The sequence below is a fragment of the Salvelinus fontinalis genome, chromosome 9 (genome assembly GCF_029448725.1).
Source record: "Salvelinus fontinalis isolate EN_2023a chromosome 9, ASM2944872v1, whole genome shotgun sequence".
Taxonomy (NCBI): Eukaryota; Metazoa; Chordata; class Actinopteri; order Salmoniformes; family Salmonidae; genus Salvelinus; species Salvelinus fontinalis.
This window is the reverse complement of record NC_074673.1, coordinates 45,168,083-45,193,257: the sequence shown is the minus strand read 5'-3', so window position 1 is coordinate 45,193,257 and position 25,175 is coordinate 45,168,083. Positions and strand designations below refer to the sequence as shown.

At 41.2% G+C, this 25,175-nt stretch overlaps 1 protein-coding gene across 1 annotated transcript; it reads left to right on the top strand.

Moving 5' to 3' along the window:
- The first annotated feature begins 17,817 nt into the window (after positions 1-17,817).
- Positions 17,818-23,172, top strand: LOC129862683 (arg8-vasotocin receptor-like). Its single transcript, XM_055934573.1, has 2 exons — positions 17,818-20,085; positions 20,792-23,172. Exons 1-2 carry the CDS (start codon positions 19,152-19,154, stop codon positions 21,085-21,087), a joined length of 1,230 nt encoding a protein of 409 aa, XP_055790548.1. The 5' UTR covers positions 17,818-19,151; the 3' UTR covers positions 21,088-23,172.
- Positions 23,173-25,175: the final 2,003 nt, after the last annotated feature.

The following is a 25,175-nucleotide window of genomic DNA, read 5'->3' as shown; positions in this document are numbered from 1 at the left end:
GTCTCCTTTCTGAGCGGTATGACGGCTGCGTAGTCCCATGGTGTTTAAACTTGCGTACTATTGTTTGTACAGATGAACGTGGTACCTTCAGGTGTTTGGAAATTGCTCCCAAGGATCAACCAGACTTGTGAAGGTCTACTTTTTTTCTGATTTCTTGGCTGATTTCTTTTGATTATCCCATGATGTGGAGCAAAGAGGCACTGAGTTTGAAGGTCGGCCTTGAAATACATCCACAGGTACACCTCCAATTGACTCAAATGATGTCAATTAGCCCATCAGAAGCTTCTTAAAAAAACTAATTGTTATCTTTTACCTTACCAGGAAACACATCGTAATCAGAAAAACTACATGATTACTTATAGGATTACTTTTAAATTCAGAAAGGATGTTTGCAAAAATAAATAAATCACCTTTCAGTTTTTTCAATGACAATCAAATCAGCATTGAAAAAAAGGTGCAATTTTAAGTTTGAGAGATTCTGACCACAAGTCAGAGACCACTATGATGACACACAAAATGTGTTTGATGAATCACAGGAAAAGAAAAGGGATAGGCTTTTGTATATGCTACAGTCCAAGCTGTCTTCCAATGGTGCGACTGCTCTCGGCATCCAAAGATTAAACAACTTGAACAAACGCTTGGAGGTAAGGACGACAGCAGTGGTATAGTCTATGGCGATACAGATATAACTTATTATTGATATCTACATAGCGCATTGATGTAAATCACACTGCTGCTCTCTAATTTATCTATTTGCTCCTTACGGATTGTGGTTGTTGTGGATGGTTATTCACAAATGTAGGCATACAGTATATAGTGCATTCGGAAAGTATTCAGACCCCTTGACTTTTTCTACATTTTGTTTTATGTTACAGCCTTATTCTAAAATTGATTAAATATTTTTTTCCCTCAATCTACACACAATGCCCCATAATGACAAACTGAAAACAGGTTTTAGAATTTTTTGCAAATGTATTAAAAATGAAAAACAGATAGCTTACTTACATAAGTATTCAAAGTAATACATTTTAGAATACAGCTGTAACGTAACAAAATGTGGAAACAGTCAAGGGGTCTGAATTCTTTCCGAATGCACTGTATGTGTATTGTAACCCAATAATGGTTGATTTGAAAAAGTTTAAGGTTCCTATCATTCATTGTTTTTGCGACCAGTGGTGTATTCATTACGGAAACCTTTTTTTTAACGTAAAGATATAGCCTAATCTTATTATTGTCTGTATTACAAAATGATGGGTTAGAAGAAGCCTACTTCACCAACCCATAAAGGTAAATGCAACGTCCATTTATGGCCAGCTATGTAAACTCTAACAATCATTTATCCTGCAATCCTTTAAGATGTTGTTTAAATGGTTATATTCATTTTGGCTTTAGTCTTGTCCTTGAGACAGAACTGAACAATTTCCACTAGATGGGACAGCTGCAAAATTGGCTATATTGTGAAAATGTATGAAAACCAACATTTTGTTTTTGGTCTTCATTTCAGTTTAGGCATTTGGGCTAGCAGTGGGGTTTGGGTTAGGTTTAATATCAGACTGTGCCAGCTAGTGACCACTCTGCAGAGCTGCATCCAAAACAAGATTAACGACTAAATGAAACGTCAACCTGCGCCTCTTAACCTGTTGAGGACAGAGGGCGCTGTTTTCACTTTGGGGGAAAATCGTGCCCAATTTAAACGGCCTCGTACTCAATTCTTGCTCGTACAATATGCATATTATTATTACTATTGGATAGAAAACACTCTCTAGTTTCTAAAACCGTTTGAATTATATCTGTGAGTAAAACAGAACTCCTTTTGCAGCAAACTTCCTGACAGGAAGTGGAAAATCTGAAATCGATGCACTGTTCTAGGGCCTGCCTATTAACGTCCTTGATATTTATTAGAATACATGCACTTCATACGTCTTCCACTAGATGTCGACAAGCAGTGAGAGAAGAAATTGAGTGTGTAACATGATCTGGGGTCGAATAATAGCTCTCGGCATGACGTGTCACCAGTTTCCTGTTTTCTGGAGAGCGCGTGAAGGGACCTGGTATTGCCTTCTGTAAAGCTGTCGTTATGGACGACTAATATCTCCGGCTTTGATTTTATTTGATACATGTGACAATTTCATCGTAAAGTATGTTTTTTCAATATAGTTTTATTAGATTATTGAAATTTATTCGGAACGTTAGGCGTGTTGCGTTGTGTGCCTTTGTTCAGGAAGGATAGCTTAGCGTCACTTTGCTAACTTTCCGTGCTAATTGACTGGAGAAGAGGACATTCTAAATCCAAACAACGATTGTTCCCGACAAAGGACCCCTTGTACAACATTCTGATGAAAGATCATCAAAAGTAGGACCCATTTTATGATGCTATTTCATATATCTGTCGAACATGTGAAATAGTCGTTTGCGCCCAGAGTTTGGGAACTCTCTCGATATACCTAAGCTGGATGTCGTAATGAAGTTATTTTTAGAATTCTAACACGGCGATTGCATTAAGAACTAGTGTATATATCATTTCCTATACAACATGTATTTTCTAGTAACGTTTATGAATAGTTATTTGGTCAGAATAGTTGGAGTGTCATAAAAATATCCGCACATTCTGGGAAAAAGCTGCTACGTTAGCACAATGTATAACCACTGATTTCAGCTCTAAATATGCACATTTTCGAAGAAAACATAAGTGTATGTATAACCTGATGTTATAGGACTGTCATCTGTTGAAGGTTTATGAAGGTTAGTGAAAATTAATATCTTTTGCTGGTTTATTCCCTATCGCTAACGTGCCTATTGCTATCGCTAACGTGCCTTGATGAATGAATGCGGCAGTGTGGTAGGCTATTGTAGTAAGCTAATATAATGCTATATTGTGTTTTCGCTGTAAAACACTTTAAAAAATCGGAAATATTGGCTGGATTCACAAGATGTTTGTCTTTAATTTGCTGTACACCATCGATTTTTCAGAAATGTTTTATGATGAGTATTTGGGTATTTGACGTTGGTGTCTGTGATTACTCTGGCTGTTTCGGTTCTATTTCTGACGGTAGCTGTGATGGTAGCTTCAATGTAAAACTGATTTATACCTCAAATATGCACATTTTTCGAACAAAACATAGATTTATTGTATAACATGTTATAAGACTGTCATCTGATGAAGTTGTTTCTTGGTTAGTTTGGTTGGTTCTTGGTTAGTTAGGTTGGCTTTGTGCATGCTACCTGTGCTGTGAAAAATGTCTGTCCTTTTTTGTATTTGGTGGTGAGCTAACATAAATATATGTGGTGTTTTCGCTGTAAAACATTTTAAAAATCGGACATGTTGACTGGATTCACAAGATGTGTATCTTTCATTTGCTGCATTGGACTTGTTACTGTGTGAAAGTTAAATATTTCTAAAAAATATCTTTTGAATTTCGCACTCTGCCTTTTCAGTGGAATGTGGGAGGAGTTCCGCTAGCGGAACGCCGGTGCCAGACAGGAAGTTAAAAGGTCCTGATCCCTGTCCCGTTAGGCTAGGCTATGCTAGTCAGCTTTTTTGATGAGGAGGATCCCGGATCCGGGATGGGTATCACTGAAAGGGTAAGTTAGGGAATTTTACAATAACCCACTTTTAACTGGATGAAAGTTTTAAAAAATGTAACATTAACTTCCTGTAAACCAGCTGCTATTAATCTACTTGAAAATCCACAGTAACCCCTTAACAGTGCAGCGCTTGATTGTCACAAACACTAACAAAGATTGGATAGCTGGCAATGTCAAAGTAGTACAGCGTCAATAACATAACGATAAAACCACTTAAACTGGTACAACATTTCCACTGACAGGTAGCACAAATACAACATATTTTAGACCATGCCCCCAAATATACTAATGAGCCCACGCAGTCACATTTCCCCCACATACATTTCAAAGTGCAGTAATGATTGTACTTAATGCTGCGTTCGTAACCAAGTGGGAAGTGGGAATTTACGACTGGGAAAAATCCACTTGAACAGCCCTCCAACTCACAATTACTAATGGGAATTAGGTCTTTCATCCATGAGCTCCGACTTCTCCCACATTCTGACCTCTGACGTCACCTACTAAGGAAATAATCTCGATAAGAGCATTTCGGCAGTTAAATACAACAAAACATTATTTATGAAAAAGCAATCTATTAATATGGTTTTTGAACTCCATAATTTGTTTTCAAGCAGTTGTACATTTATTTTATGGTTGACCCAGCTTGTTGACCATTAGCCAATTGGCATTTCAACATTTCAAAGCATGTGAATGCATCCAACTGGTATTTATAGCTTCAAAACCTTCCACATGGTTACGAACACAGCTTTACATTTAATATACTGGGTAGAAAAAGGTACCATTACCCTTGATTATCCGCACAGGTACGCTAAAAGTTAACGAACAGTACCATGTGAGTTCCTCATGACACAAGGCGAGACCCAGATGCAGACACAGGAAGAAGATGGTTGGAGTTTAAGGTGTTAAATAATCCAAAAAGGAGTAGGCAAGAGAATGGTTGTGGACAGGCAAAAGGTCAAAACCAGTTCAGAGTGCAGGAGGTACAGAGTGGCAGACAGGCTCGAGATCAAGGCAGGCAGAATGGTCAGGCAGGCGGGTACAGAGTCCAGAACAGGCAAGGGTCAAAACCAGGAGGACTAGAAAAAGGAGAATAGCAAAGGCAGGAGTATGGAAAAACCACGCGGGTTGAGACAGGAAACACAGAGATAAATAAATTGGGGAAAACAAGCTACACCTGGTGGGGGTGGAGACAATAACAAGGACAGGTGAAACAGATCAGAGTGTGACACTATGTCTACCTCTGAAGGTACCTTGTGTACCTTTGACCTTTTTCTACACCATGGAACAGCACTGTACCATAACCATACTCTAATTTATAAAAGTGTGTGATATGCAGTACCAGTCAAAAGTGTGGACACACCTACTCATTCTTTTTACTATTTTCTACATTGTAGAACAATATTAAAGACATCCAAAACTATGAAATAACACATGTAGTAACCAAAGAAGTGTTAAAACCTCTTAAAACATTTTTGTGATAGGGGGCAGCATTTTTTTCACTTTTGGATGAATAGTGTGCTCAGAGTGAACTGCCTCCTACTCTGTACCAGATGCTAATATATGCATATTCTTATTACTATTGGATAGAAAACACTCTGGAGTTTCTAAAACGGTTTGAATGATGTCTGTGAATATAACAGAACTCATATGGCAGGCAAAAATCTGAGAAAAAATCCAAACAGGAAGTGAGAATTCTGAGGCTGGTCAATGTTCAACTCATCGCCTATTCAAATCCCTGTAAAATATGGATCTGTTTGCACTTCCTACGCCTTCCACTAGATGTCAACAGTCTGTAGAATGTTGAATGAAGCCTCTACTGTGATGTGGAGCTGGATGGGAGGTGTTTCAGTCAGTGGTCTGGAAGAATGCCAGTTCCTGGTCATGCGCATTCCAAATGATATCGTCTTGCTTTCCATTACTTCTAGAGAAGTCATTTTTGAAATCTGACACAGCGGTTGCATTAAGAACAAGTGTATCTTTAATTCTATGTAAAACATGTATCTTTCATCAAAGTTTATGATGAGTATTTCTGTTATTTGACGTGGCTCTCTGCAATTTCTCCGGATATTTTGGAGGCATTTCTGAACATGGCGCCAATGTAAACCGAGATTTGTGGATATAAATATGCACATTATCGAACAAAACATACATGTATTGTGTAACATGATGTCCTATGAGTGTCATCTGATGAAGATCATCAAAGGTTAGTGATTAATTTGATCTCTATTTCTGCTTTTTGTTACTCCTATCTTTGGCTGGGAAAATGGCTGTGTTTTTCTGTGGCTATGTACTGACCTAACATAATCGTTTGGTGTGCTTTCACCGAAAAGCCTATTTGAAATCAGACATGTTGGCTGGATTCACAACATGTGTATCTTTAATTTGGTGTCTTTCATGTGTGATTTAATGAAAGACACTTTGGCTGGATTAACGAGAAGTTTATCTTTAAAATGGTGTATAATACTTGTATGTTTGAGCAATTTTAATTATGAGATTTCTGTTGTTTTGAATTTGGCGCCCTGCAATTTCACTGGCTGTTGGTTAGGTGGGACGCTACCGTCCCACATATCCCAGAGAAGTTTTAAGGATCAAACCCTTTTTTTCAATGTTCGCCTAAAATGACATACCCAAATCTAACTGCCTGTAGCTCAGGACCTGAAGCAAGGATATGCATATTCTTCTTCTTATATTCTTAAAATGAAACACTTTGAAGAGAGTGGAAATGTGAAATGAATGTAGGAGAATATAACACATTAGATCTGGTAAAAGATAATACAAATAATATATTTTTTATTTTTTTGTAGCATCATCTTTGAAATGCAAGAGAAATGCCATCATGTAATATTCCAGCCCAGGTGCAATTTAGATTTTGGCCATTAGATGGCAGCAGTTTATGTGCAACATTTTAGACTGATCCAATGAACCATTGCATTTCCCCCCAAAATTTGGTGTGAAGACTGCCCAAATGTGCCTAATTGGTTTATTAATAACTTTTCAAGTTCATAACTGTGCATTCTCCTCAAACAATAGCATGGTATTATTTCACTGTAATAGCTACTGTAAATTGGACAGTGCAGTTAGATTAACAAGAATTGAAGCTTTCTGACAATATCAGATATGTCTACAGTATGCCCTGGGACATAATGTTCTTGTTACTTACAACCTCATGCTAAATCGCATTAGCCTACGTTAGCTCAACCGCCCCGCAGTGGAGCCACCGATCCTGTAGAGCAATGGTTCCCAAACTTTTATAGTCCAGTACCCCTTCAAACATTCAACTGCCAGCTGCGTACCCCCTCTAGCACCAGGGATAGCGAACTCTCAAATGTTTTTTGCCATCAGTGTAAGCCTGCCACACACACTATACGATACATTTATTAAACATAAGAATGAGTGTGAGTTTTTGTTACAACCTGGCTTGTGGGAAGTGACAAAGAGCTTTATAGGACCTGGGCACAAATAATAATATAATAATAATCAATCATTTTGCTCTTTATTTAGCCATATTACATTTAAAACTTTATTTGTTCTTCGAAAATTGTGAATAACTCACCACAGGTTAATGAGAAGGGTGTGCTTGAAAGGATGTACATAACTCTGCAATGTTGGATTGTATTGGAGAGAGTCTCAGTCTTACATCATTTTCCACTCAAAGTCTGTGCCTGTATTTAGTTTTCATGCTAGTGAGAGCCGAGAATCCACTCTCACATTGGTACGTGGTTGCAAAGGGCATCAGTGTCTTAACAGCGCGATTTGCCAAGGCAGGATACTCTGAGCACAGCCCAATCCAGAAATCTGGCAGTGGCTTCTGATTAAATTACATTTCACAGAACTGCTTGTTACAATTTCGATGAGGCTCTCTTGTTCAGGTGTCAGTAAGTGGACTGGAGGCAGGGCATGAAAGGGATAACGAATCCAGTTGTTTGTGTCATCCGTTCCGGGAAAGTACCTGCGTAATTGCGCACCCAACTCACTCAGGTGCTTCACTATATAACTTTTGACATTGTCCGTAAGCTTGAGTTCATTTGCACACAAAAAATCATACAATGATGGAAAGACCTGTGTGTTGTCCTTGTTAATGCAGACAAAAAAGAGCTCCAACTTCTTAATCATCGCCTCAATTTTCTCTCGCACATTGAATATATTTGCAGAGAGTCCCTGTAATCCTAGATTCAGATCATTCAGGCAAGAAAAAACATCCCCCAGATAGGCCAGTCGTGTGAGAAACTTGTCATCATGCAAGCGGTCATACAAGTGAAAATTATGGTAAGTAAAAAAACTTTAAGCTCGTCTCTCAATTTCAGAAAAAGTGGCAATACTTTGCCCCTTGATAACCAACGCATTTCTGTGTGTTGTAAAATAGTTACATGGTCGCTGCCCATATCATTGCATAGTGCAGAAAATACACGAGAGTTCAGGGGCCTTGCTTTAACAAAGTTAACCATTTTCACTGTAATGTCCAAAAATGTCTTTCAAGCTGTCAGGCATTCCTTTGGCAGCAAGAGACTCTCCGTGGATGCTGCAGTGTTTCCAAGTGGCGTCGGGAGCAACTGCTTGTACGCACGTTACCACTCCAATATGTCTCCCTGTCATGGCTTTTGCGCAAAAGTCCATTTGATGTCACAAAGCTCTCCAGTACTTTAAAATATCCTCTACTGTTGTCCTAGTTACCAATGGTTTGCAGAAGAGGATGTCTTCCTTAATTGACCCCCTATAAACTTAACGGACATTTCCCAGGAGCTGTGCATGGCTCGCCACGTCTTTTGTCTCATCCAGCTGTAACGCACAGAATTCACTGGCTTGTATGCGAAGTAGTAATTGTTTCAAAACATCTCCTGTCATGTCACTGATGTGTCGTGAAACAGTGTTGTTTGATGAAGGCATTGTCTGAATGTTTTTTGGGGCTTTTCCCCAGCATTGTCTCAGCCATATCCGTTGCAGCAGGAATAATTAAGTTCTTCACAATAGTATGGGACTTGCCTGTCCTAGCCACTCGGTAGCTCACCATTTAAGACGCTTCTAGCCCCTTCTTATTGATGTTATCTGTTGCTTATATACATGTCTTACTACTCGAAAGTCGTCTTAATTCTCACTCAAAAAACTCCTGTGGCTTATTTTTCTAATTAGCATGTTTTGTTTCTAAATGTCTGCGCAACAGTGAAGGTTTCATTGAGTTGTGAGATAATACTTTTGCACATATAACACACTGTGGCTGAGGAAAGGCACTACTCCCAATATAAGTGAATATAGCTCTCATCATATTTGCGCCTCTTTGATGGTCCAACGTACCTGTCTGTTCGGTGCTTTCCTGGGTAAGGGGGCAGTAGCTCTTCGGCTGCATCAGATTCACAACTGTCAGTGTCCATGCTAGCTGGGCTAACAACAAATATAGAATTACTGATGCTAGCATTGGAGGTGCTCGTGGAAACATAACATCTTGTGTCGTCGACAGGTGCAGGTGTAATACTGCTGGTATTAGCAGTACTACCAGTAGAGCTGGTATGTGTCTCTATGGACGCGGGCCTTACGTTTTTTTACCGTTTGTCCATTTTCGAGCAAACGGAATGAGCAGCAGCTACGTTTCACTACATACGGACCGTTAGTGGAATTCCCGTGAGAGAGTAATGGTTAATGTGATTGGATGTTAATTATTTGTCTGGGCTCCATGTATTTGACATTGTGTTGTTATTTCACTGAAAACTAAAACAACACACCGGCCATGCGGGGGGGCAGCGTAGCCTAGTGGTTAGAGCGTTGGACTAGTAACCGGAAGGTTGCAAGTTCAAATCCCTGAGCTGACAAGGTACAAATCTGTCGTTCTGCCCCTGAACAGGCAGTTAACCCACTGTTCCTAGGCCGTCATTGAAAATAAGAATTTGTTCTTAACTGACTTGCCTAGTTAAATAAAGGTAAAAAAAAAAAAAAAAAAAAAAAAAAAATGCCGTAGTTAAACAACACACCGGCCATGCCGTAGTATAACAACACACCGGCCATGCCGTAGTTAAACAACACACCGGCCATGCCGTAGTATAACAACACACCGGCCATGCCGTAGTTAAACAACACACCGGCCATGCCGTAGTATAACAACTCACCGGCCATGCCGTAGTTAAACAACACACCGGCCATGCCGTAGTTAAACAACACACCGGCCATGCCGTAGTATAACAACACACCGGCCATGCCGTAGTTAAACAACACACCGGCCATGCCGTAGTTAAACAACACACCGGCCATGCCGTAGTATAACAACTCACCGGCCATGCCGTAGTATAACAACACACCGGCCATGCCGTAGTAAAACAACACACCGGCCATGCCGTAGTATAACAACACACCGGCCATGCCGTAGTAAAACAACACACCGGCCATGCCGTAGTTAAACAACACACCGGCCATGCCGTAGTATAACAACACACCGGCCATGCCGTAGTAAAACAACACACCGGCCATGCCGTAGTATAACAACACACCGGCCATGCCGTAGTAAAACAACACACCGGCCATGCCGTAGTAAAACAACACACCGGCCATGCCGTAGTAAAACAACACACCGGCCATGCCGTAGTAAAACAACACACCGGCCATGCCGTAGTAAAACAACACACCGGCCATGCCGTAGTAAAACAACACACCGGCCATGCCGTAGTAAAACAACACACCGGCCATGCCGTAGTAAAACAACACACCGGCCATGCCGTAGTAAAACAACACACCGGCCATGCCGTAGTATAACAACACACCGGCCATGCCGTAGTAAAACAACACACCGGCCATGCCGTAGTAAAACAACACACCGGCCATGCCGTAGTAAAACAACACACCGGCCATGCCGTAGTATAACATCACACCGGCCATGCCGTATACTATATGCATGTCAGAGCAAAAACCAAGCCATGAGGTCAAAGGAATGTCAGTAGAGCTCAGAGACAGGATTGTGTCAATGCACAGATCTGGGGAAGGGTACCAAAACATTTCTCCAACATTGAAGATCCCCAAGAACACAGGGGCATCCATCATTCTTAAATGGAATCAGTTTGGAACCACCAAGACCCTTCCTAGAACTGGCCGCCCGGATAAATTGAGCAATAGGGAGGGAAGGGCCTTGGTCAGGGGGTGACCAGGAACCCAATGGTCACTCTGACAGAGCTCTGGAGTTCCTCTGTGGAGATGGGAGAACCTTCCAGAAGGACAACTATCTCTGCTGCACTCCACCTATCAGGCCTTTATGGTAGAGTGGCCAGACGGAAGCTACTCCTCAGGGGAAGGCACATGACAGCCCTCTTGGAGGACACTCAGACCATGAGAAACAAGATTCTCTAGTCTGATGAAATCAAGATTGAACTCTGGCCTGAATGCCAATCGTCACGTCTGGAGGAAACCTGGCACCATCCCTACAGTGAAGCATGGTGGTGGCAGCATCATGCTGTGGGGATGTCTCCCAGGGACTGGGAGACTAGTCAGGATCATGTCAAAGATGAACGGAGCAAAGTACAGAGAACCTTCATGAAAACCTGCTCCAGAGGGCTCAGAACCTCAGACTGGGGTGAAGGTTTACCTTCCATCACCTTCTAACAGTACAACGACCCTAAGCACACAGTCAAGACAACGAAGGACTGGCTTTGGGATAAGTCTTTCAATGTCCTTGAGTGGCTCAGTCAGAGCCCAGACTTGAACCTGATCGAACATTTCTGGAGAGACCTGAAAATAGTCGTGCAGCAACGTTCCCCATCCAATCTGACAGAGCTTGAGGATCTGCAGAGAAGCATGGGAGAAACTCCCCAAATACAGGTGTCCCAAGCTTGGTCTGAAAACATATGTAAATGTGATAATTCAGTATATTTTTTATGAATTAGCAAACATTTAGAAAAAATTGTTTTTTGCTTTGACACAATGGGGTACTGTGTGTAGATTGATGAGGGGGAAAAACAATTGAATACATTTTAGAATTAGACTGTAACGGAAAAAAATGTGGAAAAAGTCAAGGGCTCTGAGTCCAGGAGGTACAGAGTGGCAGGCAGGCCATTCCTGTATTTTGGATGCAGCAATTGTTAGCGATAATGCTAATGCTCGTTGATATAGGCTGTAGCAAAAGCTAGCCAAAGAGCCATTTTACTGGTTGAAGTTGAAGTGTTTTTTAAGTATAATGCAGTTGATTTGTGATGATGACACAAACATTATATTGATCAGGAAATTCATAGGAGCCTTAAAAATCCAATTATAATCTAAAAGTAGTGTGAAATGCACTCATAAGCAAAATGTAAATATAGTTTTTTTTCTGCTGCCGTTCTATAAGAACTCCCCCTTGTTCTGCCATCAACTTGTGCGCATCGCCCTCGTGCGGCAATGTTTGCAAAGACAGAAAGGTTGTGGACAACAGGAAACAAACAACTGACAGAACCTTTTTCCCCTCAGTAGACTGAAACGATTTGGCATGGGTCCCCAGATCCTCAAAAGGTTCAACAGCTGCACCATCGAGAGCATCCTGACCGGTTGCATCACAGCCTGGTATGGCAACTGCTCGGCATCTGACTGTAAGGCGCTACAGAGGGTAATGCGTACGGCCCAGTACATCACTGGAGCCAAACTTCCTGCCATCCAGGACCTATATAATAGGCGGTGTCAGAGGAAAGCACATAAAATTGTCAGAGACTCCAGTCACCCAAGTTATAGACTGTTTTCTCTGTTACCGCACAGCAAGCGGTAACTGAGCGCCAAATCACGAACCAAAAGGCTCCTCAACAGCTTCTACCCCCAAGCCATAAGACTGCTGAACAATTAATAAAATGGCCACTGGCCCATTTACATTGACCCCCCCTCCCTTTTGTACACTGCTGCTACTCACTGTTTATTATCTATGCATAGTCACTTCATCCCTACCTACAGTGGGGCAAAAAAGTATTTAGTCAGCCACCAATTGTGCAAGTTCTCCCACTTAAAAAGATGAGAGAGGCCTGTAATTGTCATCATAGGTACACTTCAACTATGACAGACAAAATGAGGGAAAAAAATCCAGAAAATCACATTGTAGGATTCTTTATGAATTTATTTGCAAATTATGGTGGAAAATAAGTATTTGGTCACCTACAAACAAGCAAGATTTCTGGCTCTCACAGACCTATAACTTCTTCTTTAAGAGGCTCCTCTGTCCTCCACTCGTTACCTGTATTATTGGCACCTGTTTGAACTTTGTTATCAGTATAAAAGACACCTGTCCACAACCTCAAACAGTCACACTCCAAACTCCACTATGGTCAAGATCAAAGAGCTGTCAAAGGACACCAGAAACAGAATTGTAGACCTGCACCAGGCTGGGAAGACTGAATCTGCAATAGGTAAGCAGCTTGGTTTGAAGAAATCAACTGTGGGAGCAATTATTAGGAAATGGAAGACATACAAGACCACTGATAATCTCCCTCGATCTGGGGCTCCACGCAAGATCTCACCCCGTGGGGTCAAAATGATCACAAGAACGATGAGCAAAAATCCCAGAACCACACGGGGGGACCTAGTGAATGACCTGCAGAGAGCTGGGACCAAAGTAACAAAGCCTACCATCAGTAACACACTACGCCGCCAGGGACTCAAACCCTGCAGTGCCAGACGTGTCCCCCTGCTTAAGCCAGTACATGTCCAGGCCCGTCTGAAGTTTGCTAGAGAGCATTTGGATGATCCAGAAGAAGATTTGGAGAATGTCATATGGTCAGATGAAACCAAAATATAACTTTTTTGGTAAAAACTCAACTCGTCGTGTTTGGAGTACAAAGAATGCTGAGTTGCATCCAAAGAACACCATACCTACTGTGAAGCATGGGGGTGGAAACATCATGCTTTGGGGCTGTTTTTCTGCAAAGGGACCAGGACACCTGATCCGTGTAAAGGAAAGAATGAATGGGGCCATGTATCGTGAGATTTTGAGTGAAAACCTCCTTCCATCAGCAAGGGCATTGAAGATGAAATGTGGCTGGGTCTTTCAGCATGACAAGGATCCCAAACACACCGCCCGGGCAACGAAGGAGTGGCTTCGTAAGAAGCATTTCAAGGTCCTGGAGTGGCCTAGCAAGTCTCCAGATCTCAACCCCATAGAACATTTTTGGAGGGAGTTGAAAGTCCGTGTTGCCCGGCAACAGCCCCAAAACATCACTGCTCTAGAGGAGATCTGCATGGAGGAATGGGCCAAAATACCAGCAACAGTGTGTGAAAACCTTGTGAAGACCTACAGAAAACGTTTGACCTCTGTCATTGCCAACAAAGAGTATATAACAAAGTATTGAGTTAAACTTTTGTTATTGACCAAATACTTATTTTCCACCATAATTTGCAAATAAATTCATAAAAAATCCTACAATGTGATTTTCTGGATTTTTTCCCTCGTTTTGTCTGTCATAGTTGAAGTGTACCTATGATGAAAATTACAGGCCTCTCTCATCTTTTTAAGTGGGAGAACTTGCACAATTGATGGCTGACTAAATACTTTTTTGCCCCACTGTACATGTACAAATTACCTCAACTAACCTGTACCCCCGCACACTGACTCGGTACCGGTACCCCCTGCATATAGCCTCGTTATTGTTATTCTTATTGTGTTACTTTTTATTATTATTCTTTACTTTAGTCTATTTGGTAAATATTTTCTTAAATCTTCTTGAACTGCACTGTTAAGGGCTTGTAAGTAAGCATTTCACGGTAAGGTCTACACTTGTTGTATTCGTTGCATGTGACAAATAAAGATTGATTTGATTATGGCAGGAAAGGGCTGTTTTAGGTGTTTGAAAAATGCACAATTCTCCAACTTCCAGACAGGGGGCCTAGCCCCCCTCAGGACCACCCCATAAACATCCTCACGTATTTTGTGCATCCTAAGATTTTTGGGGACACTTTTTTTTAACTGTTATGGAATTAGTCACATTAGTGGCATAAATAAAATAACACAATACACCAAAATTATTACATACAAGGTACACTATATAGACTATATAGGTATGTGTACAACCCTTCAAATTAGTGGATGTGGCGTTTCAGCCACACCCATTGCTAACAGGTGTATAAAGCCGACCACACAGCCATGCAATGTTCATAGACAAACATTGGCAGTAGAACGGCCCCTACTAAAGTGACTTTCAACGTGACACCGTCATAGGGTGCCACCTTTTCAACAAGTCAGTTCATCAAATTTCTGCCCTGATTGAGCTGTACGGTCAACTGTAAGTGTTGTTAATGTGAAGTGGAAACATCTAGGAGCAACAATGGCTCAGCCACAAAGTGGTAGACCACACAAGCTCACAGATGGGACCAGCGAGTGCTGAAGCGCCCAGTGAGTAAAAATAGTCAGTCCTTTGTTGCAACACTCAATACAAAACAAAAAGTACGTTTGAATGACACAGGAGCAACGTTGTTACATCTAATGATTGTTTGCCTGAGGCTGATGCATGTGTTTGTACACGTGAACACATGCATATACACACACTCTCATTCAAATGCACACACGTGCACATACACGGACACACACATATAAATAGTGCCATACATGCACTCAAATGTATTCAGTTGGCCTTGCTGTTATGATTTTTGTTGAACCTGATGTCTGTTGTTTTTTGCATTATTGTTTGCTGTTTTCCTTTGTCTTTTTTCTCCTTTGTTAATTGTTTTGGTTGTTGGTACATTGGGGGGGGTGGAATTATTATATTTTATGATTTTGTTTTTCTAGGGGGGGGGGGGCGCTCGGATGGTTGAGGGTGTGGGGGGATTTCTAAATAAGAGAGAGACTGTAGTTTCTTCAAACAACAACTTTATTATGAGATTTGCAAAAATGAAGCAATCAACCATTACCAAGAATGGTTCAGAGTTGAAAGCTTAACAAACATAGTCGGGTCTCTGCTTTTATAGAAAAAGTACAACCTCTTTTGTCTACGTGGCAGTTTAGCAGATGTGTGGAAACAGTGGTGGAACATAGTGTAAAGGGCGATTGGTTTGTCTGTGGAGATTAAGATAGCATGAGGGCTCAACTGTATAACTGTAATGTCACTGGGTGCTGTATTGTCACAGTTCACACTATAATGTGCTCCTCCCTGCAAGGTTCCACACAGCTGACTTCCTGCAGATAGTAAACCCACGGGATGTCTCACATTCTGCGGTCGCACCTAACGGATCTTAGCTATACACCCAGTCTTATGACTAAGTCACTTAGTTAGAAAAAACACTAGCATATAACTAGAGAATATTCTTTAAACAGTAAAACACAGTATAGCATGACTAATTATGTAATTTTCCACGACAAGGGGCAGCTCTCGGAGAACTGTGGGGGGGGGTCTTGGAGGGCTGGTGGCCAGGTGGTTGGGAGCTTAGACCTGTGGCTGATAGATCGCTGTTTCGGGTCCCCATTTTTGACCTTGTGGGAGGTCTGTTCGACGTGCCCTTGAGCCGGGCGTGGACCCTGGTTGCTTCTGTGGGTCGGTTTGGATGGGAGTATGACTAAATGTCATGTAAATGTTTAGCGGCTTCACTGCAAGTAGATTGTATGTATGTTTTAATATTTCATTTAAAAAAATCACTACCGAGTTACAAACTGCCTCTGAAAGCAATGTCAGCACAATAACTATTCCTCGGGAGCTTCATGAAATGTTTTTCCATGGCCGAGCAGCCGCACACAAGCCTAAGATCACCATACATAATGACAAGCGTTAGTTGAAGTGGTGTAAAGCTCGTCGCCATTGGACTCTGAAGCAGTGAAACGCGTTCTCTGGAGTGATGAATCATGCTTCAACATCTGGCAGTCCGACTGATGAATCTGGGTTTGGCGGATGCCAGGAGAATGCTACCTGCCCAAATGCATAGTACCAACTGTAAAGTTTGGCAGAGGAGGAATAATTGTATAGGGCTGTTTTTCCTCAACACCTCAACCCCATCGAACACCTTTGGGATGAATTGGAACGCAGACTGAGAGCCAGGCCAACATCAGTGCACGACCTCACTAATGCTCATGGTTGAATGGAAGTCCCCGCAGCAATGTTCCAACATCTAGTGGAAAGCCTTCCCAGAAAAGTGGAGTCTGTTACAGCAGCAAAGGAGGACCAACTCCAAATTAACACCTACAATTTTGTAATGAGATGTTCGACGAGCAGGTGTCCTCATACTTTTGGTCATGTACTGTATGACGTTGGTAAAAACAAAAAGGAGGTTGACAAAAAATCCACAACGTTGCAAGTATAAGCAGAACCCTAATAAACTATAAGCCAAGGAGCAATGCCTGCTGTCTTTGAGGTGATTCAGAATTTCCATTCAGGCTGCCGTAGACGTAACGCACATTCTCTCAGTTCTCTCTGTTCTCCAGGAAGGAGGGAGGGTGGTCTGTGTGGAGGACGTTGAGCAGACAGACACAACCAGTTCCCACTGCTTATGAAACACAGAGCCTGGAGCTTAATAACAGATCATCACCTCCCCTATGAACCCCCAGAAACAGGACACAGCAGCCCAAGCAGGGCAGGATTACAGCTACAGCAGTCAGTTGCTTAACTAACAGGACCCATCCGCTGGACTAGCCTTAGGCAGCATACATGACGCAGCTAAGAAGAGCTAACCAGAGAGGTTCGAGAGGACAGTCCGGGTAAACAACAGAGCCCCTCCAGCAGGGCAGCCACAACAAGAGGAACCCCCATAGGGAGTTTGTGGTACAGAGATGTTTATCTCTATGGGACTGTGGTTTTCAGCTCCGTGGCATCAGGGTTGGTGCTCTTAGTGATTCTGATGCATTGGAAAATTTGTGCACTATGGCAGAGGATTAGCGGGAACATTTGATGATTCCAGTAAGCCAATTTAGCTGAGACGCAATTCAGACGACATTCCTGTGTGAACTGGAGAATCAGGTTTCATCACTGACCACAGCCAGAGTTCTTTCCGCTGAGACATTGGTGAAACTACAGTGTCGTGTGGTAGGATGCCAATAGAGGCACATGTCTAGTAACATCATAATCATCAGGACCAGATGGTTTTGACCAACAAATGACTGTTGAATACCCACAGCAGTTTTTGTAATCCCTTTTCTGTGGCTGCAGTTGTTAATTGTGTTGGACATTTTTAGGGGTCACTTCAAAACCACACCTGCATCATAATAATTGTCAGGAAAAAGAGGAGTTCTAAACAATTGCACAATGACAAGACTCCGATACCAAACAAGGCTGGGGGGGGGGGGGGGGGTGAATAGGCACTGAGGGAGGTAGAGCAAGTGCAAGCTCGTACTTTGGTAAAAACAGCCAGAAAGTCTACAGAAAAAGAGGAAAGAGAGTTTGACAGAGAGAGCTAGGGGAATACTGTACCAACATCATAAAACATTACATCAGCACTTAGTACATATTGGTGAAAATACCATTTATGTCTGATTTCTTCATTCTCACATATCTACATTGAGGAGCATTCACACAGACTGTACAGCCCTCATGAAAGATCTGATATTGAAATATCATGCTTCTTTTTGGTTTTGTCCAGCTGAGAACCTTGCTAGGTCTTTGAAGTTGATTTCTGGCACAAGGTGGATTTGGATATTCATCTAACAAGTATTCACATAAAGAATTTCAACTTCAAGAGCACCAACAATCCAAGTTTAAACATGGCCACAATAACACAATTTATTTAAAGAGCATCGATTTGGACAAAGTTTAAACAGTTAATTAGTGTCTTGATTACTCAAAGCTAACCACAGCTGAGGTGAATTGAACTGCGTCAAAGCCATCATTCCTGCTTCCATTTCAACTGTTATTTATCTGTTAGTTAGTGTCACGTTCCTCATCAAGAAAACCAAAAATGTCGCTCAGCCGAGCCTCTTTCCGCCAGCTTCTCAGTAGATGAAAATACTGTAAACAGTTTACGCATTATGTGTAACTATAAGGCAATTTTCTGATTTCGTTCTGTATTCAATTCGTCAACAATTTGTAAAATGTCGTATCTTAATTATTGAGACAGTATTTTATACAAAAATCTGAGTAGGACTTGATTCGTTATCAGAGGTGTTAATAATAATGGAGAGGTGCATCCGTTACGCATTGCTTAATTGTTCAAGCTATTAAATGCCACGGGAAACATGAGTAAAATAATAGATTGGAAACAATAATAAATACATTTAATATTTGAAACTGTATTTTAGCAATCGAATGTTTTACATTTCGAATTTATTAACGATTAAAAAGTTACATAATTTGTTTGCGTAATTCCAAATCCAATGTGTTCATTTTGTCACACAATACATTCATTTTCAAAGCTAGTCTTCAAAATATTAGAGGTTGTGGGCAGGCGATTTAGGTATGTTGAGGGTTGTGTCCAGTTTTGCGCAATATGACTGGCTGCCATAGGATACAGAAGTGGGTATGGCTATAACAGCTCAGCGCGTGGTGGCTGAAATTTGATTCGCGTTTAAAAGGCCCAGCAGCTCAGAAACCGAAAAGAGTTCGTTGGAGTCCTTTGTCCGTCAGCTTCAGGTAGCTCCTTATAAAGATAGGCACTCAAATCTGCCCCTCTAGCACTGTAACTAGGGCCAAGGATCACACAGGGGGGCTGTGCTATGCACACTCCCATACATGCACTCCTCTCTTAAAAGAGTCAACCAGTCTCTGGTTTTCAGTCCTACGAATGATCCGATGATGGGGATCCTTGGCAATGGCACCGTACTCCCGAACGGGAGCGATCCTTTCGGTAGAAACGAAGAGGTCGCAAAAATAGAGATAACGGTCCTGAGCATCACCTTTGTGGTGGCCGTGATTGGGAACGTCAGTGTCTTGCTGGCCATGTACAACACCAAGAAAAAGACTTCGAGAATGCACCTCTTCATCCGTCACCTTAGTATTGCTGATCTAGTGGTCGCCTTCTTTCAGGTCCTGCCGCAGATATGCTGGGAGATCACCTTTCGCTTCTACGGACCAGATTTCCTGTGCAGGATAGTGAAGCACCTCCAGGTGATGGGCATGTTCGCCTCCACCTACATGATGGTGATGATGACCCTGGACCGTTACATCGCCATATGCCACCCTCTGAAAACCCTCCAGCAGCCCACCCAGCGGTCTTACATCATGATCATTAGCACCTGGATGAGTAGTCTGGTCCTCAGCATGCCACAGTACTTTATATTCTCCCTGAGTGAGATCAAGAACGGCTCGGAGGTCTACGACTGCTGGGGCCACTTCATAGAACCGTGGGGCGTAAAAGCATACATTACTTGGATAACCGTTGGCATCTTCCTCATCCCCGTGTTCATTCTGATGATATTCTACGGGTTCATCTGCCACAGCATATGGAAAAATATCAAGTATAAGACCAAGAAGACACCCGTGGGAGGTGCGTCTAAAAACGGTCTCATGGGCAAGAACTCCGTTAGCAGCGTCACCACTATATCCAGAGCGAAGTTGAGAACGGTCAAAATGACTTTTGTGATTGTTCTGGCGTACATTATTTGCTGGTCACCTTTCTTCATCGTACAGATGTGGTCGGTTTGGGATGAGAACTTCGCATGGGATGGTAAGGGACTTCAGTGTATTGGGAAAAATATTGGATTGCGCACACAAAATCAAAGGGTGAACTTTGATATAGAATAAATAACATGACGCACTGGGCACACAATGACTGAATCAACGTTGTTTCCACGTCATTTCCATGAGATATCTTCACTCAATGATCTCTCTCCCTCTACAAATAGCTACTGTGGAAGCCATAGTCTATATAATGGGTTGCGCAAAACATTTGGCGATGTATCTATTATGTGCCAAAATGTTAGGCCTATTGCTTTCATGCATTAGCATTAACTGGGACGCATATTTTTTTTCTATAAATGTCAATGAGAATTGACGAGGAGTAGGCTACGTATACAGTTGAAGCAGTATAGAAATGAATCTATTTTTGTCTTGGATATAAATTCGGATTCTGCATAATCCTTTGAGCACTGAGCGCCCTGTATTAAAATACAGACTGTATAGAATCGAAATGAAATATAACAAAATAAGCATAACAAATACGGTGTGCTGACATAAAATACGAAGTAATGTTAGTAATGTTATTAATATCAGGTGTGTGAATAGGCCTGTAGATCTGCCTGTAATTGATTGTGCCATGCAATTATGTAATGCCTACAAGCAAATGTTTTGTGAACTTCACTGCACCGTTGATTTCTACCCCAGCTATTGGACTAATTCTCTGTTGGTCATTTGCTTTTACCCTTTCCATCCAGATTCTGAGAACACGGCTGTCTCACTGTCCGCGCTCCTCGCGAGTCTTAACAGCTGCTGTAACCCGTGGATATACATGATCTTCAGCGGGCATCTCCTACACGACTTTACGCACTGTTTCCCGTGCTGTAATAATTTACGCCACACGTTCAAGAAAGAGGACTCTGACAGCAGTCTCCGGAGAAATACGATATTGAGTAAAATGACCAACCGGAGCCCAACATGCAGTTCGGGCACATGGAAAGACCCTGACAACTCGACGAAATCCTCCGTTCCATCTATCCAAACGGAGACCTAACACAGCGCGTTAAAAGCACTAACACACGACAGCGATGAATTATAGTTAACTCTTATTTCATGTGTCTCTAATATATATTTGTGATCGTGAATTGGTTTTGGGGTTTATTGTCTGGTATGCCAGTCTTGATAACGTCAATTATAAACTACTATTGTTTATAATGACTTAATTAGGCTACGTCAGATCTGAATTTGAAAATGTATAGTGGAAAAGAAACAGATCATCTGAACATATTTAAATACCAACAGCCACAGCTATATCACCTGCGTTCTTTATTTTATTTTTTACTTCCTATAACATTCCACATTCCAGAGTCCTCTTTTCTATGTATTCTGAGTTGATGTGATCCAGCCTAGGAATTTCTACAGCAAAACCCAGACCACTTCGTATGACAAATGACAGATCTGTGACCAAGATGCACGGATTAGATTATCACAGTCATGCTATTAAAAGTGAACACAATTTTTTTGATAACAGTTAAGGCTGCCTGCTGTTTGTTAGTGTGTGTGACTATGTGTTGGCCATATATGCCCAGTGAGCCCATCTCTCGGTGTGAAATTAAATACATTTGGACCTGACTAGCCCTGACTGTTTACAAAGTAACAGAGGTGCCTGTCTGCCGGCCTGGTTGACTTCTACACAGACCATGGTGTGTTGTAGTCAGAATGGCTCTTCCATTAGTCACATCTTCTAGTAACCAAGAGGATCAGCTCTTTCAGGTGTCTGACCTTATTTTGTCACGTGTCTCCCAACTACTGGTTTGCATCCTTGCATCCTTGTTTTTCAAGCCTGAACCAAAGATAAATGGATTCTGGATAAAAGCTGCATGTGTGTTGAAATCAGGATCTCAATTCTACCTCACATTGGACCATTTTCCATCCTTTTCTTCAGTGATTATTTCCCAAAACAATTCCCCAGAGCCTCGTAGCTCATAAATCTAGTAGAAATCGTTTCTGCTGCATTTAGAACCCTTAAAAAATGACCTTAATCTAAATGTCCATTGGGACTTCATCATTAGTCATCTAGTTTATACAGTTCTCCAATGTCGTTAAGGCCGTCATTGTAGGTCGTCATTGTAAATAAAAATGTGTTCTTAACTGACTTGCCTAGTTAAATAAAGGTTAAATATATATATATATTTTAAAAAAAAGTTAAATCACTGGCCTTCGTGGCTGGAGCATCTGTGGACAATGTTGAGAGACCAGATGTGACTGTCTCCCTCAGCTTGAGAATAGCGAACTGGTTGTGTTATGTACTATGTATGCATTAACCTCATCCCCATGGTATTTTCCTACAGAGAGAGAATTGTCTGGTGGATGATATGAACTGTGTATGAATGTATGTTTAGGGGGTGAAGTGAGTGAAATAGTAGGGGCCGTTTGAGAAGAAATATAGCCTACTGTTCTGTATAAGCCATACTGTATATATATGTGTGTGTGTCACAGCTCCTCCCATATCCTCCACATCAGGCGGCAGGTGGTTAGAGTGTTGGACTAGTAACCGAAAGGTTGCAAGATCGAATCCCTGAGCCGACAAGGTAAGAAGTCTGTTGTTCTGTTCCTGAACAAGGCAACCCACTGTTCCTAGGCTGTCATTGAAAATAAGAATTCGTTCTTAACGGACTTGCCTAGTTAAATAAAGGTAAAAAAAAAAATCTGCAACATTTGAAAAAATACACCTTCCACAACATGGGCTAATGGTTAAAAACTCACACACACATGCTTTTGGACACAGCCCACATTGTAACACACTACACAATTTGCTGTACATTTCATGCCAAGGTATTCTATAGGATGTGACTGACATTTCATTGCCAGACCAAATAAGAATGTACTAAAGGAAAATACTGACGTAGAATATAAAATCTCAAGTAAAGGTTTTCCAATTTGTATATACAGAATATACTATACAACTGGAATGTATGTTTCTATAGAACACGTGTTTTGCCAATGTTGAAGTTATCTATATGAATAATTTATGTAAAGGTGTGTAATGTGACTTTGTATCTATTTACTCTTGCTTGTACACATTGTAAAGACAATACATATCGCCGAAAATATAAAGTAAATATTCTATACAAAATAAGTCATGTCTCTGTCTCTTTTTAAAATAAGTAGCAAAGGAGACACTTTTTGTATACTCAGGAGAAGGGGAACACTGATGTGTCTGAAATGGCACCCTATTCCCTATAGTGGACTGCTTTTGACCAGGGCCCATAGGGCTCAAAATTAGGTCTAAAGTAGGCTAGTTGTCACGCCCTGGCCTTAGTATTCTTTGTTTTCTTTATTATTTTAGTTAGGTCAGGGTGTGACATGGGGAATGTTTGTGTTTTGTTGGTTTTGGGTGTTTTTTATGGTAAAGGGGTTGTTGTATAGTATATGGGTTTGTGTGGAGTACATGTGTCTAGTGTTGTCTATGTATGTTTAGTGGTCTAGGAGAGTCTATGGTTACCTGAATGAGTTCCCAATTAGAGACAGCTGATTTCGGTTGTCTCTGATTGGGAGCCTTATTTAGGGTAGCCATAGGCTCTCATTGGTTGGGAGTAATTGTCTATGTCAGAACGTTTGTAGCCTGTGTGTGTAAGTGCACAACGTTATTTAGCTTCACGGTCGTTTGTTGTTTTGTTCGTTTTGTTAAGGTGTTTCGTGTCGTGTTTATTTTTCGTCATCTTTATAAAATAAAAGAAGATGGCTTATTTTCCAAATGCTGCGTTTTGGTCCGTCAATCCGCCACACGATCGTGACACTAGTCCCCTATATAAGGAAAAGGATTAGTGGTGTGCGGGTCAGTTGTTTCACCCGCACCCCAACCACCCGACTATGTGATAAAGTGAAAATCTGAGGCTCGCACCCGAACCTAACCCTAAAATATAGAAAATGTGCTATACAGTCAGAGATCGCAGAATTATTTTTTTGACTGGCCTTTTAGATAGGCCTATGTTTCTGCTTAATCAACTTGTCTATAATACAGTAGGCCTATGTTTCTGCTTAATCAACTTGTCTATAATACAGTAGGCCTATGTTTCTGCTTAATCAACTTGTCTATAATACAGTAGGCCTATGTTTCTGCTTAATCAACTTGTCTATAATACAGTAGGCCTATGTTTCTGCTTAATCAACGTGTCTATAATACAGTAGGCCCATGTTTCTGCTTAATCAACGTGTCTATAATACAGTAGGCCTATGTTTCTGCTTAATCAACGTGTCTATAATACAGTAGGCCTATGTTTCTGCTTAATCAACGTGTCTATAATACAGTAGGCCTATGTTTCTGCTTAATCAACGTGTCTATAATACAGTAGAACCTATGTTTCTGCTTAATCAACGTGTCTATAATACAGTAGGCCTATGTTTCTGCTTAATCAACTTGTCTATAATACAGTAGGCCCATGTTTCTGCTTAATCAACTTGTCTATAATACAGTAGGCCTATGTTTCTGCTTAATCAACTTGTCTATAATACAGTAGGCCTATGTTTCTGCTTAATCAACGTGTCTATAATACAGTAGGCCTGTGTTTCTGCTTAATCAACTTGTCTATAATACAGTAGGCCTATGTTTCTGCTTAATCAACGTGTCTATAATACAGTAGGCCTATGTTTCTGCTTAATCAACGTGTCTATAATACAGTAGGCCTATGTTTCTGCTTAATCAACTTGTCTATAATACAGTAGGCCTATGTTTCTGCTTAATCAACGTGTCTATAATACAGTAGGCCCATGTTTCTGCTTAATCAACTTGTCTATAATACAGTAGGCCTATGTTTCTGCTTAATCAACGTGTCTATAATACAGTAGGCCTGTGTTTCTGCTTAATCAACGTGTCTATAATACAGTAGGCCTGTGTTTCTGCTTAATCAACTTGTCTATAATACAGTAGGCCTATGCAGCTGTGAAAACGATGTTTTACTCTTTGCGGTTGAAACAGGCTACTGTCAGCTTTTATGTTGCTGATAAAGATAGAACCATTACAGACTGTGACAAACCGAGTATTAATTCTTTCAAGATGTTGAAATAAATAAATAAATCATATTTCGCCACTCCTTTTCCCAAGTAAAAATCGACATTTGGTGTACCATTTTACTGCAAGAA